General features: G+C 44.9%; 1 protein-coding gene across 3 annotated transcripts in view; it reads right to left on the bottom strand.

Moving 5' to 3' along the window:
* The window catches only part of RAB44 (RAB44, member RAS oncogene family), a 35,964-nt gene extending 22,299 nt beyond the window's left edge, over positions 1–13,665 (bottom strand). Inside the window, exons 1-3 of one of the 3 annotated variants that reach the window (XM_024765915.1) lie at positions 13,554–13,636; positions 12,930–13,083; positions 6,435–6,652 (exon numbers count right to left, since the gene is read on the bottom strand). In XM_024765915.1, coding sequence (XP_024621683.1) covers positions 6,435–6,641 — 207 coding nt within the window. In that variant the 5' untranslated portion in view covers positions 6,642–6,652; positions 12,930–13,083; positions 13,554–13,636. Of the gene's footprint in view, positions 1–6,434; positions 6,653–12,929; positions 13,084–13,509 lie in introns of all 3 variants that reach the window. The other 2 variants (XM_024765914.1, XM_024765916.1) reach the window with 2 other exon arrangements.
* Positions 13,666–16,027: the final 2,362 nt, after the last annotated feature.

Raw genomic sequence — 16,027 nt, 5'->3', positions numbered from 1 at the left:
CAGCAAAAACAAACTAACAAATGATAACAGAAAAACTCAAATAGCTGAGGCTTAAATAATAAAAGCTGAGATAAGTAATCTGAAGTATTCGGGCCAGGGCTGCTGTGGCAGCTCCACTATGTCTGCAGGGCCTCAGACTTCAAGCTCGAGGCTTAACTGTCCCTCAGTGCCACCCTCTACATGAAGGTGCAAGAAGCCTCCGGAACTCAAAAATCTCTATTCCAGACAACAGGGTGGAAGAAGCAAGAAATAAAGGTGTCCTCCTTTCCTCATATGAAAATAATTCCATCCCACCTTTCCCAGATGCGTATATTTTACATAGCTGCAATCATATTATGATGTATATAATGCTGAACTTTTTTCTTATCCATAATTTCTTCATATCCGTAACTCTCATTGAAATTGCTCCTTCATACCCTTGAATGGGTGTTCCAAAAGTAGTTAACTTTTCCCCTATTGGACATTTTTTGGCTCTGTTTTCACTTCTATAAATAAAATGCAATGAATACTGAACAGAAAATTATCTAAAACTTGAAAATAAGTACAAAAAGTGGACAGCACATCTTTTCAGTATTCTACAGGGGGACCAAGGCCACCCAAGCATCTTCTAGATTCTGTGAATGTACTTAATTCAACACATGGTACTGATTAGGGGTCCCAGACTAAATGAAGTCACACGTTAACTTGTAGATTTTGTCCAGGAGAGATGTAAATAACTTTTGTCTGACAGAACAGATAACCCCAAAGATTTATGGCCTGTTGTACATTAACCAACTTTAAAAAAATCTATCTCAGCAATCCGATTCTAACATTTCTTTGTTAAATTGTCCAGCTTTTAAAATGCTCTTTCAACCATTCATAATATTTCTCATTAATAAATGAGTTAAATAAAACCTCTGGTATAGACTCATTTTATTTTTGTCCAAGGGTCATGATTTTACCTTTTTGGAAATTCTACTTTGACAGTTTTGGAGGTTCATGGAGATGCCCCAGTGGACTCAGCTGTCAGAACCCAGTAAACTGCATTGCTGGAAAAAGAGCCCCAGATGGACTCTGGGAACCCAGGAACTTTTTTCATTGGCTCTTGAAGGGAATCTCAAGTGTGACAGAACTTTAAGTTTGCTGACTCTGTTTCTCTAGTTTTTACGTTTTTGTTTTTACTGATTTTCTGATTCTGGTTTTGGTGGTAGTCATGATGGGGAATTCCGTTTTATGGACTGACCATTTGGAGATCTCCACGGGATACATGAAGGAGACCTAGTGTCTGTTGGTTGAGAGACAACAGAAAATCTGGTTTGCTAATCCTTTGTTGTTGGTGGTGGTGTGTTTGTTTTTCTAGGTGTGACCTCAAATCGGTTAAGAATTTTGAGCCCACTGGGGAGGAGAACAGCTCTTTGAAATCTGAACTGGAGAGCTTTTGTTTCTGTGTTTACTTTTGACCTGTGGCTAGGGTTGGAGAAAAGAAGCCCTGTCTGTGTGTCTACATGTCTGTAATTCAGAACGGCCCTTAACTCTCATTGTGAGTGTGAATATTTTTCTGTATCTGGGTATTAATGACTTAGAGTACTACATCTCTCACAGGGGTTTTGTGTGGATTGGTTAGTAGAGACAAATAAATGTTTATATAAATCTAATGGCCCCCAAAGTCACAGGAAAAAAAAAAAAAAAGAAACTGAACTTCTAATGCTTTCAATGTGCTGGACTTAAAAAAAGATTCCTCTTACAAGAAATTGCTAACTCAGAAAACTTTTAAGGAGCCAGGTTCAGATAATTAAGGTGAATCTTTGACAAATTAAATTAAATTGAATTGGTTTAGGACTTCCCTGGTGGTGCAGTGGTTAAGAATCCACCTGCCAATGCAGGAGACATGGGTTCGAGCCCTGGTCCGGAAGATCCCACATGCCACGGAGCAACTAAGCCCATGCGCCACAACTACTGAGCCTGTGCTCTAGAGCCCACGAGCCACAACAACTGAGCCCGTGTGCCACAACTACAGAAGCCCGGGTGCCTAGAGCCCGTGCTCCACAAGAGAAGCCACCGCAATGAGAAGTCCGCGCACCGCAACGAAGAGTAGACTCTGCTCGCCACAACTAGAGAAAGTCTGTGCACAGCAATGAAGACCCAACGCAGCCAAAAATAAATAAATAAAATAAATTTATTTAAAAGATTAATTAATTACTTAAATTGGTTTAATAATTTTGGTTTACAAAAGACAAATATAATAGCTATCTGTGTTTTCTCCATCTTATAGTAAATATAATACAAGTATATATTCTATTTTTCATAAGATCTGGATTTGTTTTTCGTGAAGAAACTAGTTAATCTGAATTTCCTACACTTCTCATTTTGTTTCACTTATCAAATAAGCCGACATTATCTTTACATGATGTTTAAGATTATAAAAATGTGAATCTGGTAGCGCAGTGGTTAAGAATATGCCTGCCAATGCAGGATTCGATCCCTAGTCCAGGAAGATCCCACATGCCGTGGAGCAACTAAGCCCGTGCATCACAACTACTGAGCCTGTGCTCTAGAACCCGCGAGCCACAACTACTGAGCCTGCCAGCTGCAACTACTGAAGCTTGCATGCCTAAAGCCCATGCTCCGCAGCAAGAGAAGCCACAGCAATAAGAAGCCCATGCACCGCAACGAAGAGTAGCCCCTGCGCACCGCAACTAGAGAAAGCCTGTGCGCAGCAGCGAAGACCCAACACAGCCAAATAAATAAATTTGTTAAAAAAAAAATCAATCAATCTTGTGAAAGTTTTACTGCCACATGTTATATTAATGCAAAACTAGAATTTGGCTCCATCTCTATTAAAATGATAAACTGGTCTTAGAGCTCTAGGCAAGGGTTAAAAAGGGGTTACTATTAATCTTCTGTGTAAGTTGCCCGGAAAACTGATTCCATGTCTCAGCAGAATAATTTTCTCTGCTTTATTTTGGCTTTATCGTGTTCTAATTTTCTTTAAAACAAAAAGCAGAGCCACTTCCCCTATAAAAGAGCTAAATATCCTTGCAATAGTGTTGCCTTCTATGTTTATTTCAAAATGTTTTATTTTATTGTCACTTTGATTAAATAGGAAACCAAGTACTATTGCCCAGGATCCCATGATTCTGCGGGCCTCTCACTGTTGTGGCCTCTCCTGACACGCAGGCTCAGCGGCCATGGCTCACGGGCCCAACCGCTTCGTGGCATGTGGGATCTTCCCGGACCGGGGCATGAACCCGTGTCCCCTGCATCGGCAGGTGGGCTCTCAACCACTGCGCCACCAGGGAAGCCCAGGATCCCATGATTCTATCTTAATCTAGTGCCCTATCTTCTGTGATGGCTCTTTTGGTTTTGCCTTCCCAACATCAGATCCTAAGTTTAGAAAAAAATAAAATTAAAATGTCAGGTTATCTTTCTCTTTATTTATTAAGTACCTCAACACTATTATAAGAGCATCCTGGGAAGAACTGTCAGATCAGAAAAGATATTCAGCCTTTCCTAGGCTAAGTTTACATAGGTAAAACACTCTTAATATAAATATTTCAGAAACTGCATGCTTTAGGGGAAGGCCCTAGAGATTTCTCAATGTCTTTACTATGCAAAATATGTTCTTATCTTCAGGGGAAACACTAATCAAACTCTTATGAAATAGTTATATGCCATATCCCAATACAGCATTTTACTCTCTTCCATTCTGATATTATTAGTTACTGTAATAACTACAGGCTTTCAGTCTCATTACTAAACACATTTCTGCTTTCCTACCCTTACCTGAAGGCCTGGTTACAAGCTGCAGGGTAGTTTGTGTCTTCCACAAAGCACACACTCAAAGTCTTGTGGAAAAGGACTGTACCAGGTTCTACGAACTATTGATGCTTTACTTGGGTACAGGATTCCAAGCTGGCATTAGCCGACCTTCAGACTGAGCCAGTGAATCACAATTTCTAGGACTCTTTTCAGTCCAGAAGCAGCCAGCTCACTCAAGATCCAGTAGATGAAGAATTAATTATATGGAACTGAATGAATCGTTAAAGGAAATCGAGTTGTGGTTATTTGCTGGGAATATAGTTGATATTATTTTTCTATTGTTTTATTTTTATGGATGTATGAGGAAATCTCTCTGTCTTCTTGAGCTGTCTCTAACCTTCAGTTTAGGAAATTATGCTTTCATAAACTGAAATTTAACATTTTAAATGGTATCTGAATCTCACTGACCCCCTCCTGATTCAGAAACCAATACTTCAATACTTTTCCTGAATCTCTTTCCTTTCTCTGGCAATACAGTTATTTACACAGTTTCAATAAGAATCTGTCCTCCTTTTTACTGGGATATAGTTGAATAGATCAGTTGTGTAACTGGATGTTGTATTAAAAGATGATTCTCATTTAATCGATTGTGACAAGTCCCCTGTAAGGTGCACTTGTCGAAGCAACGCCTGCAAAGCTCTCTCAGGAAGCTGGCCTGGAAACAAGTGATAAGGAAGGTTACTTCTGGGCAGGAGAGGGACCTTAGAAAAATTGGGAACCTCAAGAAGGGAGGAAGTCTCTCACATTTATAGGTGCTGCAGGTGAAAGATGCTAGAGAAAGTCTTATGCTTGGTTTCTATATTAGTAGGGAGGCCAACTTGTTCCAGTTTGCCCAAGACTTTCCCAGTTTCAACACTGAAAGTCCCACATCCCAGGTACCCCTCCAGCCCAGGCAAACTGGGACAGATGGTCACTCTAGGTAGAAGAGCGAATAACAGAGGTTTTAAAAGTCCAACTTAAGATTCCATATGAAAACTTCTGGACAGAAGCTAAAATGGCTCAATACTTCAAAACTCTAGATTTGCAGAGCCCAATCAAGGAGGTCCACATGCTTTATTTGCTCCCTCACTGCATCTAAGGAAATGATCGAGTCAAACCAACTGAGATCAGACTGTTTTATGTCAAAAATAAAAAACTTTGGAGATTATTTATGATCACAGGAAATTATCTAAAGCTTGGAAATAAGGCAAAAAGGTAGACAGCACATCCTTTCAATACCATATGGGGGTAAAGACTACCCAAGTGTTGTCTAGACGAGAGGAATGCACTTAGTTCATCTCATTGTTTACCTTCCATTAGAAGTCCCAGACTTATCGAAGTTACTTGTTAACTTGTAGATTTTGTCCAGGAGAGGTGAAAATAATTTTTGCCTAGTAGTACAGATAACCCCAAAGATTTATGGCCTGTTGGATATTAGCCATTTTTAAAACTGAACTCAGCAAACTTATTCTAACAATCTTCTGTCAAATTGCCTATAAATATTCCAGCTTCTCAAATGGTCCTTGAACCTGTCCTAACATCTTACTGGTTCCCTCACTGATTGATAATAATAATGAATTAGATAGATCTTTGATAAGTATTGATTTTATATTTACTCAAAAGTCTTTTTTTTTAACTATTTTGAAAATTATATTTTAACATCAGCCATTTGTATTTTTTTGTGGGCCTGAGGGTGGAATATAGGAAGGGTCAGTTTTGATGGGGGAAGAACAAAGTCTGGAGCATAGAGCAGTATCAGGAGGAGACAACAGGTCCAGTGAGACTCCAGCAGCCCACATAGGACCCTTTGTAGAAAATGAAGAGAAACCAAAAAAAAAAAAAAAATCCAGCCAATCTTGGTCTAGCTCACAGCCTAAGATTACTTCTTGGCATGTACAACCTTGGCTGGTCTTCTGTTTCATTGAAGTTTGCAGTCATTGACATTGTTTGATTTCCAGGGCCCTGACTGCTCCCCAAGATAAACTTCCCTGCTCAGTGGGCCTAAAACCATACCATTTGCAATTTAAGAAAAAAAAAAAATGTCATGAAGAACCTAGGGGTAAGACAGGAATAAAGACACAGACCTACTAGAGAATGGACTTGAGGATATGGGGAGGGGGAAGGGTAAGCTGTGACAAAGCGAGAGAGAGGCATGGACATATATACACTACCAAACGTAAGGTAGATAGCTAGTGGGAAGCAGCCGCATAGCACAGGGAGATCAGCTCGGTGCTTTGTGACCGCCTGGAGGGGTGGGATAGAGAGGGTGGGAGGGAGGGAGACGCAAGAGGGAAGAGATATGGGAACATATGTATATGTATAACTGATTTACTTTGTTATAAAGCAGAAACTAACACACCATTGTAAAGCAATTATACTCCAATAAAGATGTAAAAAAAAAAAAATTATACCATTCGCAAGTTACTTCTTTGGCCTAAAACCTTTCCTTTGTTAATATGCAAGTATTTCTGGAAGAGGGTAACACAAAAGGCCGTATCAATCATTTACACATTAGTATGAACAAGTTCCTAGCCTTTCCTAAGAGCAAATTTGAGATGAGAGAAAGCGAAAACAGCAGGCAAGCTCTGCTTTCCTGGGATGGGGAGTCTCAGAAGGCTGTGGAAAAGGGATTCAGAGGGATGGGGCCTTGGACTCACCGCCAGATCCTCTCGAGTGACAAAGCCCCTCTCCTTGGCACCGCAGTCCTGGAAGAAGCCCTGCAGTTCTGCAGCTGACTGGGAGGACCAGGACTCTGGCTCGGGGGCCACAGAGACATCCTGGCCATCAGCTGGCTCTCGCATCTGCCGCCGGCGGCTGGAGCCTAGCTTCCGGCTCTTTCGGGGCACTCTCTGTCCACTCTCCATGGTGCTTTGGCCTGGGGACAGAGAGGTGAGGGGACACTGGGCTGCTGAACACAGTCACTCCCTGCTCAAAACTCTCCCATGACTCCCCATCACCCCTGGAGAAAATCCACGGTGGCTGATGAAGCCCTGCCTGTTCTGACCTGCGCTGGCCTCTCTGACTCATCACCCACCCCCAGCTGACGGCCTCCCACACATCCCGCTCAGGGCCTTTGCCCTTTCTGTTCCCTCGCCTGGAATGCTCTTCCCTGAGGTATCCACATGCCCTCATCTCCTTCAATTCTCTGTTGAACTGTCAAAAGTCTTCTCTGGGACTTCCCTGGTGGCGTAGTGGTTAAGAATCCACCTGCCAATGCAAGGGACATAGGTTTGATCCCTGGTCCTGGAAGATCCCAGATGCCGTGGAGCAGCTAAGCCAGTGTGCCACAGCTACTGAGCCTCCAGTCTAGAGCCCACGAACCACAACTACCCAGCCCACACACCACAACTACTGAAGCCTGCGCGCTCTAGGGCCTGCATGCCGTAACTACTGAGCCCACATGCTGCAACTACTAAAGCCTGCGCGCCTAGAGCCCGTGCTCCGCAACAAGAGAAGCCAGCGCAGTGAGAAGCCCGCGCACCGCAACGAAGAGTAGCCCCCGCTTGCGGCAACTAGAGAAAGCCCATGGCAGCGACGAAGACCCAACACGACCAAAAAAAAAAAGTCTTCTCCGGCCATCATAGGTTCTATTGCCTTACTTGGGGGTGGTTACACAGGATGGTCCAGGATCTCACTGTCTGAAGGACCAGAAAGAAGCAACTTGCTGCTCTACCAGCTTATCTCCTCACATCACAGCTTCCAGCAGGGGCTCTCTCCATCTTCCCTTCCTCCCTCTCTCAGCCTCACCTGGCCTCCAACCTCTTTTTCCTCCTTAACAACATTTCTCTACTCCTTCCACATATGCACCAGGGAATCCGTAGCTCCCCCACATGGCTTTTATGGCCTTTCAAGACATGCACATCCTTCACCCCCTCACCTCTGCGTCCCATCATGGTCCATGTCATCCTTTCTGAACCACTCGCCATTCCTGGAATGCCAGATTCCCTCCCACACTTGCTCCCTTTGCCCCAAACCTCCCTGATTCTCTCATCCCCTTGCCTAGCTGATACCTCTTCCCCCTTCACCTTAGAGTCTAACCTCCTCCTTGAAGCTCCTCCATGCTTTAAGCAGGGTTCATGCCCCTTTAGCTGTGACCCCATGATGTTCTGGGCTCCCCCTATAGGAATATTATTCTGTGCCTCGGTCCACACTGCTCCCAGCTCCCTAGCACATAGTAGGTGCTCAAGTAAGGGTTGTCAAATTCATTAATTGGGCTACTTTCATCTGTCACTCGAGGTCAGTCAATTGATAAGGATTTTGATGGATAAGGATTTGTCCAGGTGAGACCTCAAGGTAAGAGAGAAGGAGGCTGGAGTCTGGAAGGAGTAGAGTCTGGTCCTAGTGGGGGGTGGCGAGGGGGAGGTGAGAATAAGTCTGGGGCACGTAAAACTGTATAGGGTGGGAAGGGTTTGATGTGCACATAGGCAGCTTCCTGCAGGTGCTGAGACTTGAGCCAAGCTCTAAAGGAAGCGGGTAAGATTTAGAAGCAGCGAACAGCATGTGTGAAGGGACTGATGAAGCAAGAGCACTACACCCACCCTGGACTTTTCCCGTTGGGGTCAAAGGTCACAGACAGGCTGAGTGGAGGGATCGTGGACTCTGCCTCAGGGATAGTGGGCTCATTGCAGGGGTCTGGAGCCACTGGTCTAGCCTCCCCTTGCGCAAGTTCCTTCACACAGCTTGCATAGAACCTCAATGAAGCAATTCCTCACCCCTGGGGAGGCCCCAAACTTTAAAGTGAAGTAGAGTCTCTGACTCCTTATCAGTTATTGCCTCTTTCTCTTCCCTTTCTGCTTTTTCTCTCTACCTGTTTCTCTCCATATCTCTTTCTGTCTCTCTCTTGGGGCCTTCAAAGTCTGCTTCAGATGCAGTTTTAAGATTATAGATGTAAAACCACAGTGGTGTGCTGGAGCCACATATTAGAGGTTTGCAAGAGCCAATTGTGTACCTCTCTTCCCAACTCAGCGGCCTGCAATCAGCCACTGTGGGAGTATTTACACCATGGGAATCAGCAAATGCTACAAATCAGGGGTTTTTTCCCCCAAAGAACAGTTACCAGAACATCTCTTCTGCCCAAAGCCTTCCCCAGATCTAGCATGCATTTAAGCAACAGCTGTTCACTGAGCACCGACCGAATGCCAGCACAGTGGAAAACGAGCCTGCTGTGATGTGTGAGGCTCCATTAGGCAAATTAGGAAAAGTGCCCCTTCCTCTGGGCAGATGCAGCCCAGTGCCAGGGCCCACGGGTTGGCAAGTGGACTGTGGGCTGGATTCCAGTCCCCACTCACCCCCTTGGTCAGGCACCCTTGTACAGGACACAACCTACATACCCAAGTGGAGCCCCTGGCCCTGTAGTTATAGGAGTGGACTAACTCCTGGTCTCCCCTAGAGGCACTCACATAGCCTCATGCAGGAGAAGACACAAAATTAATTACAGCACAGTGTGGAAGGGGCAGTAGCCCTGTATGCCAAGTGCTGTGAGAGCACTGCAAAAGGAACAACTCGCCAGTGCCTATCAGGGAGGACTTCCTGGGGGAGGTGACATAAGTTAACAGTGAGTTCCAGGGCAGGAGAGATCAGTTTTAACCCTGGATCGCCTCATAATACCCAGCCTTGCTCTGGGCAAGTGCTGGACCCTCAGTTACTCACTGTTTCCTCCGCTGACACACACTGTCCTTCAGAATGTGGGTTGTTCTACTAGATAACTGAGTAGACTCAAAAAAAGATTAGTGTCGTAAAAGAAAAAATAAAGCAGGGGGACTGTTCTATATTCAAGAGAATAAAGATAAATGGCACCTGAATATAGTATGCAATCGTTAATTGGATTTCCCTTCAAAAAACAAAACAGTAGGGGGCTTCCCGGGTGGCGCAGTGGTTGGGAATCCACCTGCCAATGCAGGGGACATGGGTTTGAGCCGTGGTCTGGGAAGATCCCACATGCTGCGGAGCAACTGAGCCCGTGCGCCACAACTACTGAGCCCGTGCTCTAGAGCCCGTGAGGCACAACTACTGAGACCACATGCCACAACTACTAAAGCCCGCACGCCTAGAGCCCATGCTCTGCAACAAGAGAAGCCACCACAATGAGAAGCCTGCGCACTGGAACGAAAGAATAGCCCCCACTCGCCGCAACTAGAGAAAGCCCACGCACAGCAACGAAGATCCAATGCAGCCAAAAATAAATAAATAAATAAATATTTAAAAAAAACAAAAACACAGTAGGAATAAGGGACATTTTGGGGGCAAATGGGGAAATTTGAATATGGACTTCATATTAGATGATATTCACTGAGCAATGTGGAATTTCTTAGGTGTGGTACAAGTGTTGTGATCATGTATAAGAATCTCTTTGTCTTTACGGGATCCATGCTGAAGTGTATAATGTCTGCATTTCACTTTCAAATGGTTCTGAGTAAATACATAAGCAAATGAACAGGAAGTAAGTGTGGGTGGGAGGGGGAGAGTAAATGGGGCAAATTGTAAGCCATCTGTCCAATAGAATTCATTGAACTATTTGCTCAACTCCTTTGTAGATTTGAAAGATTTCTTAATAAAAGGCAGGAGAGATAGGAATTCCGTGGCGGTCCAGTAGTTAGGACTTCATGCTCTCACTGCCGGGGCCCAGGTTCAATCCCTGGTCGGGGAACTGAAATCCCACAAGCCATGGTTTGGCCAAAAAAACAAAAGCAAAAACAAAACACCGGTCGGGGGTGAAGCCAAGAATGAGATTCCAGGGGTTAGAATAGAGAATTTCCTCCACAAATCTAACTGTCCTTCCGCTAGTATCTCCCACTCCCCCATCACCCTCAATGTTGCCCCTGGAAACAATGATGAGATACACACCCCTCCTTGGGGTGCATCTGTTCACACCCAGAGGTCAATATCCATCCTCACTCACCATCCCCCTAAGAGGGGAGTTCCCTCCGTCCATGACCCCATGACCCTCCAGTGGGCTCAGCCTTGGGTCTTGTGTATTGTAATCAAAGAATCACTCACTGAGTGTCAGTACCAGAAGAGAGTCCAACCCACCCTCTTGACCCATAAATGTGGAAAAAGTGGCCAAGAGAGGCAGTGACTTCTAGTCCCATTGCTTTAGAGTCAGACAGACTCTGTCTCCTGAGCCCTGCCGCTCACTGGCTGTGTGACCTTGGGCAAGTCACATAACATCCCTGTGCCTCAGTCTCCTCACTGGAACATGAGACTAATACCTACCACACAGGGTTGTTGTGAAGATGAGAGGAGACAATTGAAGTGGAAACACCCCTTCCCTTTCCCAGCAGAGCCCACCTCCCTTCTGGCTTCACTTACTTTCTTTTTATTTTAAATTAATTTACTTATTTATTTTTGATTGGGGATCTTAGTTCCCCGACCAAGGATTGAACCCATTCCCCCTGCAGTGGAAACACAAATTCTTAACCACTGGACCACCAGGGAAGTTCCCTGGCCTTATTTTCTCTTAGCGCTTGTCCCCTTCCCAGAATAGAGTATTTTTATTCATTTATTTGGTAAAATTTGCGTCTCTTCTTACTGAAACAGAAGCCTCATGTGAGTAAGGAATTTACTCTTTCATTCACTGCTCTATCCCAAAGGCCTAGAACAGTGCCTCGCATACAGTTGGCGCTTAGCAAATATTTGTTGAATATATAATCCATGTAAAGCACTCACAGCTATGCCCCGAAAACAGCAACCACTGGGTTAAGTTAGCCATGACAATTGTGGTGACAACATGGATGAGGGTGAAATTCCATCTGAGTCTCATAAAAGTTGGGTGCTGTACAGATATGATTTATCCCCACTCAGCAGATGAGGAAACTCAGGGAGGTAGGCTCCGAAAGGCAGAGACCTGCCCAAGCCATGATGTCAGAAGCAAATCTGACACCAGATCCACTCTCCTGGTTTGTCACGGGACAGACTTGCTCCAAGACCACTTCTTGGAGAGGTACCTCCTCGGCGGACAGGAGGCCCCTCTGTGGATCACAGACACCTGACAGAGAAGCCATGATGGGACAGGGCTTTGGAACAGGGCAGAATGGGCAGGCTTTGCTCGGGTCATGAGACTTGGGAACTCAAGTTCCACGAGTACTTCTGTTGACAAAGATAACACACACATGAGATAACACACACATGAGGCAGCAAGATAAGATTCCCAGTGCGGAAGCTTCTAGAACTGAAGTGCTGGGGGAAGAGTCTACTGTGATGTGGGTGTCACATCACTGAGTCTGTCAGGCTTCCACAAGTGAAGGGAGTTAGAATCCCGAAATAGATTCCCTGCGACCACATCGCAGGACATGGGATGCTCTTGACATCGCTGTCCGGGAGTTCCTAGTCGAGCTGCACCCTATTTCCGTCAGTCCCCTGGCACTTTGTAAGAAAGCAGCGCTTCCTGGACACCTCACCAGTCCCCACTATGCCAAAGGCCTCAGCATCAGCCCTCTGAGTCTGTCAATCCTTCTCTCCCTAGAGGGTACCTGGTGGCCCCCTCCTTGCCTGTCAGGAGGTCTAGGTCAGAAAGGCAGCAGGTGACCTACTGCCAGTTCTGTCTCAACACACCTGTCACCATCAGTCAGGGACAGTGGACTGCCCCCTCACGGCTTGGCAACGTGCACCTAAAAACAGTCTATGCCTCCATCATGGCCAGGTATGGCCACTCAGAGACAATGGGGACGTCCTTCAGTCAGTCCTCACGTGTGTACATGTGTGTGTACACATATATGTGCACACACACACACACACACACACACACCCCTCCCTCACGGTCAACTCTCACTGTCAGACAGGACACCCCTCACGGCTGCTGGCGTCTACGAAGGTCCCTGCCCTCTCAGAGTCACTCAGAACAACACCCTCAGAGTCAGCCAGCAGGGGCAGCCCTCCTTCAGAGACCCCTCCTCTGCCATATTCCCCTTATTATTATTATTTTTTTGGCCAAGTGCTGTGTCTTGTGGGATCTTAGTTTCCCAACCAGGGATCGAACCCAGACTCCCAGCAGCAGAAGCGCAGAGTCCTAATCACTGGACCGCCAGGGAAGCCCCCACATTCCCCTTATTGATCATCATTACCTCATACTTGTAACAGTGGGAAACCTCATCCTGGCCAGGAGCACACATACATACACGCACCCCCAGCACTACTACCTCTCCCCACTTCCTCACCCAAGAAATCATATAAAGTTTGAGGCCAGACTTGAGGGCAAATGAATCCTGCTCCCAGACATCCCAGAAATCAGCTCCCCACTGTAGGATTCGGTTCAGCAAGCAGGCACCACAGACTTTCCTTCAGGAAGTGGAGAGTCTTGTAAGAAGGATGCTGTAGGGGAGAGGGACAGAATCACAGCATCTCTGATTGCCTTAGGGCCTCTCCCAGTTCCATCATTCTCTCTCCAAAGGGCTGAGGAACTGGGTCAGCTCTTCACTCCAACTACTACAATAGCTATAAGTAATAGTGATAGTCACAGAACCCAAATTGTCCATGTCAGTGGGTCTCAGAGACCTCCTAGTATATTTATCCTCTCCCTTCCCCCCACTAACCTGATAGAGAAACCGAGGCTCTGAGAAGCCAGGTGACTTGCCCAGGGTCACATGGCCATTTAAAGGTAGGTAATCTATCCAAGTCTCCTGCCCAAGTGCCTTCCGCTAGATGCAGAGAGGTCCAAATTCATGAGAAAAGGGCTTAGCCCTTTGCACCTCGTTCCAGGAGCTGGGTGGGGACCACAGTTCCCTCCCCAATCCTCACCCCGCCAAAGAAAAGAAGCATTGCAACTCCAGGGTAGCTCCCACCTCTCAGAGGCTCCCAATCGTGCATGCAGCTCCGTGCCTCCTGGACCCGGTAATGAGGCAACCACTGCCCCCAGGAGCCCACGAGCTCTGGAACTGTTAACAGTCTTGTGTCTTGCTTAATCACTCTTTCCGTTCCCCGGGGAGCCAACCTCCTGTGTTAATCTATGGGACTTCCTGTCAAAGTGACCACTGGTTACACTTTCACCATCTTGCCTGGTACTCCCAAGGAGCCCTAGCCCTACAATCTTAGAACTGAAGAAAGCTGGAGCTGGTGGGGAGGCCACAGAAGCTCTTCAGGGTAAGGTCATCCAGTTCTCAGTGGCAAAGACAGAACTTGGACCCAAGTCTCTAGTTGCCAGAGTGATGCCTCACCTTATCCCAGCCAAAGTGTTGAAGGGCACAGTTATGGCTAAAGCTGAGTGTATACACCATGGCTTACCTCAGATCCTCATTCTCAGACCACGTCTTCAAAATCCAGGGGAGGCCCACACCCAAAGCATCTTTTAGGGAATGTCTAACCTAACACCAAAATATATTGTAGAGCTACATCCATCAGAACTGCATGGTACTGGAGCATAAATATAAATGGATGGACTGATGGGACAAAATAAAGAATAGAAAGGGGGACTTCCCTGGTGGCGCAGTGGTTAAAAATCCACCTGCCATTTCAGGGGACACGGGTTCAAGCCCTGGTCCGGGAAGATCCCATATGCCACGGAGCAACTAAGCCCACGCACCACAACTACTGAGTCTGTGCTCTAGAGCCCGTGAGCCACAACTACTGAGCCCACATGCCACAACTACTGAAGCCCGTGAGCCTAGAGCCTGCGCTCCACAACAAGAGAAGCCACCACAATGCGAAGCCCGCACACCACAACAAAGAGTAGCCCCCACTCACTGCAACTAGGGAAAGCCCGTGAGCAGCAATGAAGACCCAACGCAGCCATAAATAAATAAATAAATAAATAAGAATAGAAAGGAACAGACTCACTATATATGGGAATTTATTGTATGATAATGATGGCATTTCAAATCAGTGGAGAGGGACTTCAAATCAGTGGAGAGGGACTTCCCTGGTGGTCCAGTGGGTGAGACTCCGTGCTCCCAATGCAGGGGGCCCGGATTCAATCCCTGATTGGGGAACTAGATCCTGCATGCATGCCACAACTAAGAGTTCGCGTGCCACAACTAAAGATCCCGCATGCCACGACAAAGATCTTGCACACTGCCGCTGAGACCCAGTGCAGCCAAAATAAATATAAACAAACAAACAAAAAACAAATAAATATGTTTAAAAAATAAACTTAAAAAAAAACAAATCAATGGAGAAACAATGGTTTATTCAGTAAACTGTGGGAAGAATGGGCTAGGTATCTGCAGAAAACAAAGTTGGAGCTCTAACCCTAAAATAATTCCAGATCAAAAGTTTCAGCATTAAAAAAAATCGTACAATTATATGTTGTTTGCAATTTGCTTCAAAATAGTCAAGGGATGGGGGAATGTGTGGGACGTAGGTGAAATGAGACTGGCCCTGCCCTATTCTGACTGCTGTTGAAGTTGATGAGGGTAACTCTGGCTCCTTCTATTCTTCTCTCTACTTTTGTGTATGTTTGAACAAATGCCAAAAGAAATTATTGGATAATTTAAAAAATAATCTTGGAGCATTTAAGGCCTTTCCAGTCATATAAAAAAGCATTAGAAGCCATAAAAGAAAAGACTGAGGCAATCCTCCTCCAGATAGAAATTTTTAAAGAAAAAAAGAAAACGAATGGCAAGAACAAAAAAATTACCATTGACAAATAAAAAGGCAAACAAACTAAGAAAAAATATGCACATAGCACAGAAAGAAAGCTAATTTCCTTTTTATATCATGAGTTCTTGCAGATCAATGTAAAACCAATAATGCATTAGAGAAATTGTTATCATATATGAATAGACAACGCATGGGAAAAAATATGGCTTTTAGACACATGAAAAAATGTTTACCAATAAAAAAAAAATGTTTACCTTCACTCATAATAAAATAAATAAAAAATAAAACTACAATGAGATAGCATTTTAAGTTATCCAGTTGGTAAAACAAAACAAAACAAACAAAAAATTAACGTACCATGTTGTAAAGGATGTAGAAAAACATTTTCACAGATTTTTTGTAACAACATAAACCAGTACACTTTTCATGAAAAGTAATGTGATAATATCTATCAACATTTAAAATGCAAAAAGCTTTTTACTCAGCAATTTCAGTTCTAGTCATTTGTCCTACGGGTGATGTACAAAATGACGATTTAAAAGGATATTCATTACAGCATTGTCTGTTGTAGCAGAGGATTGGAAACAACCTAAATTTCCACCAACAGGAAACTAGTTAAATAAGTTCTGATACATGCATATGATGGAAAATGAGAAAGATCTGGGTAGACTGATATGGAATAACCTTCAAAAGATATTGCTGTTGTTTTTTAAATTGGGGT

The sequence above is a fragment of the Neophocaena asiaeorientalis genome, unplaced genomic scaffold (assembly GCF_003031525.2).
Source record: "Neophocaena asiaeorientalis asiaeorientalis breed wild unplaced genomic scaffold, Neophocaena_asiaeorientalis_V1.1 scaffold46, whole genome shotgun sequence".
NCBI classification, from domain to species: Eukaryota; Metazoa; Chordata; class Mammalia; order Artiodactyla; family Phocoenidae; genus Neophocaena; species Neophocaena asiaeorientalis.
Note: the sequence above shows the minus strand (reverse complement) of the source record. Positions and strands in the feature narration are given on the sequence as shown.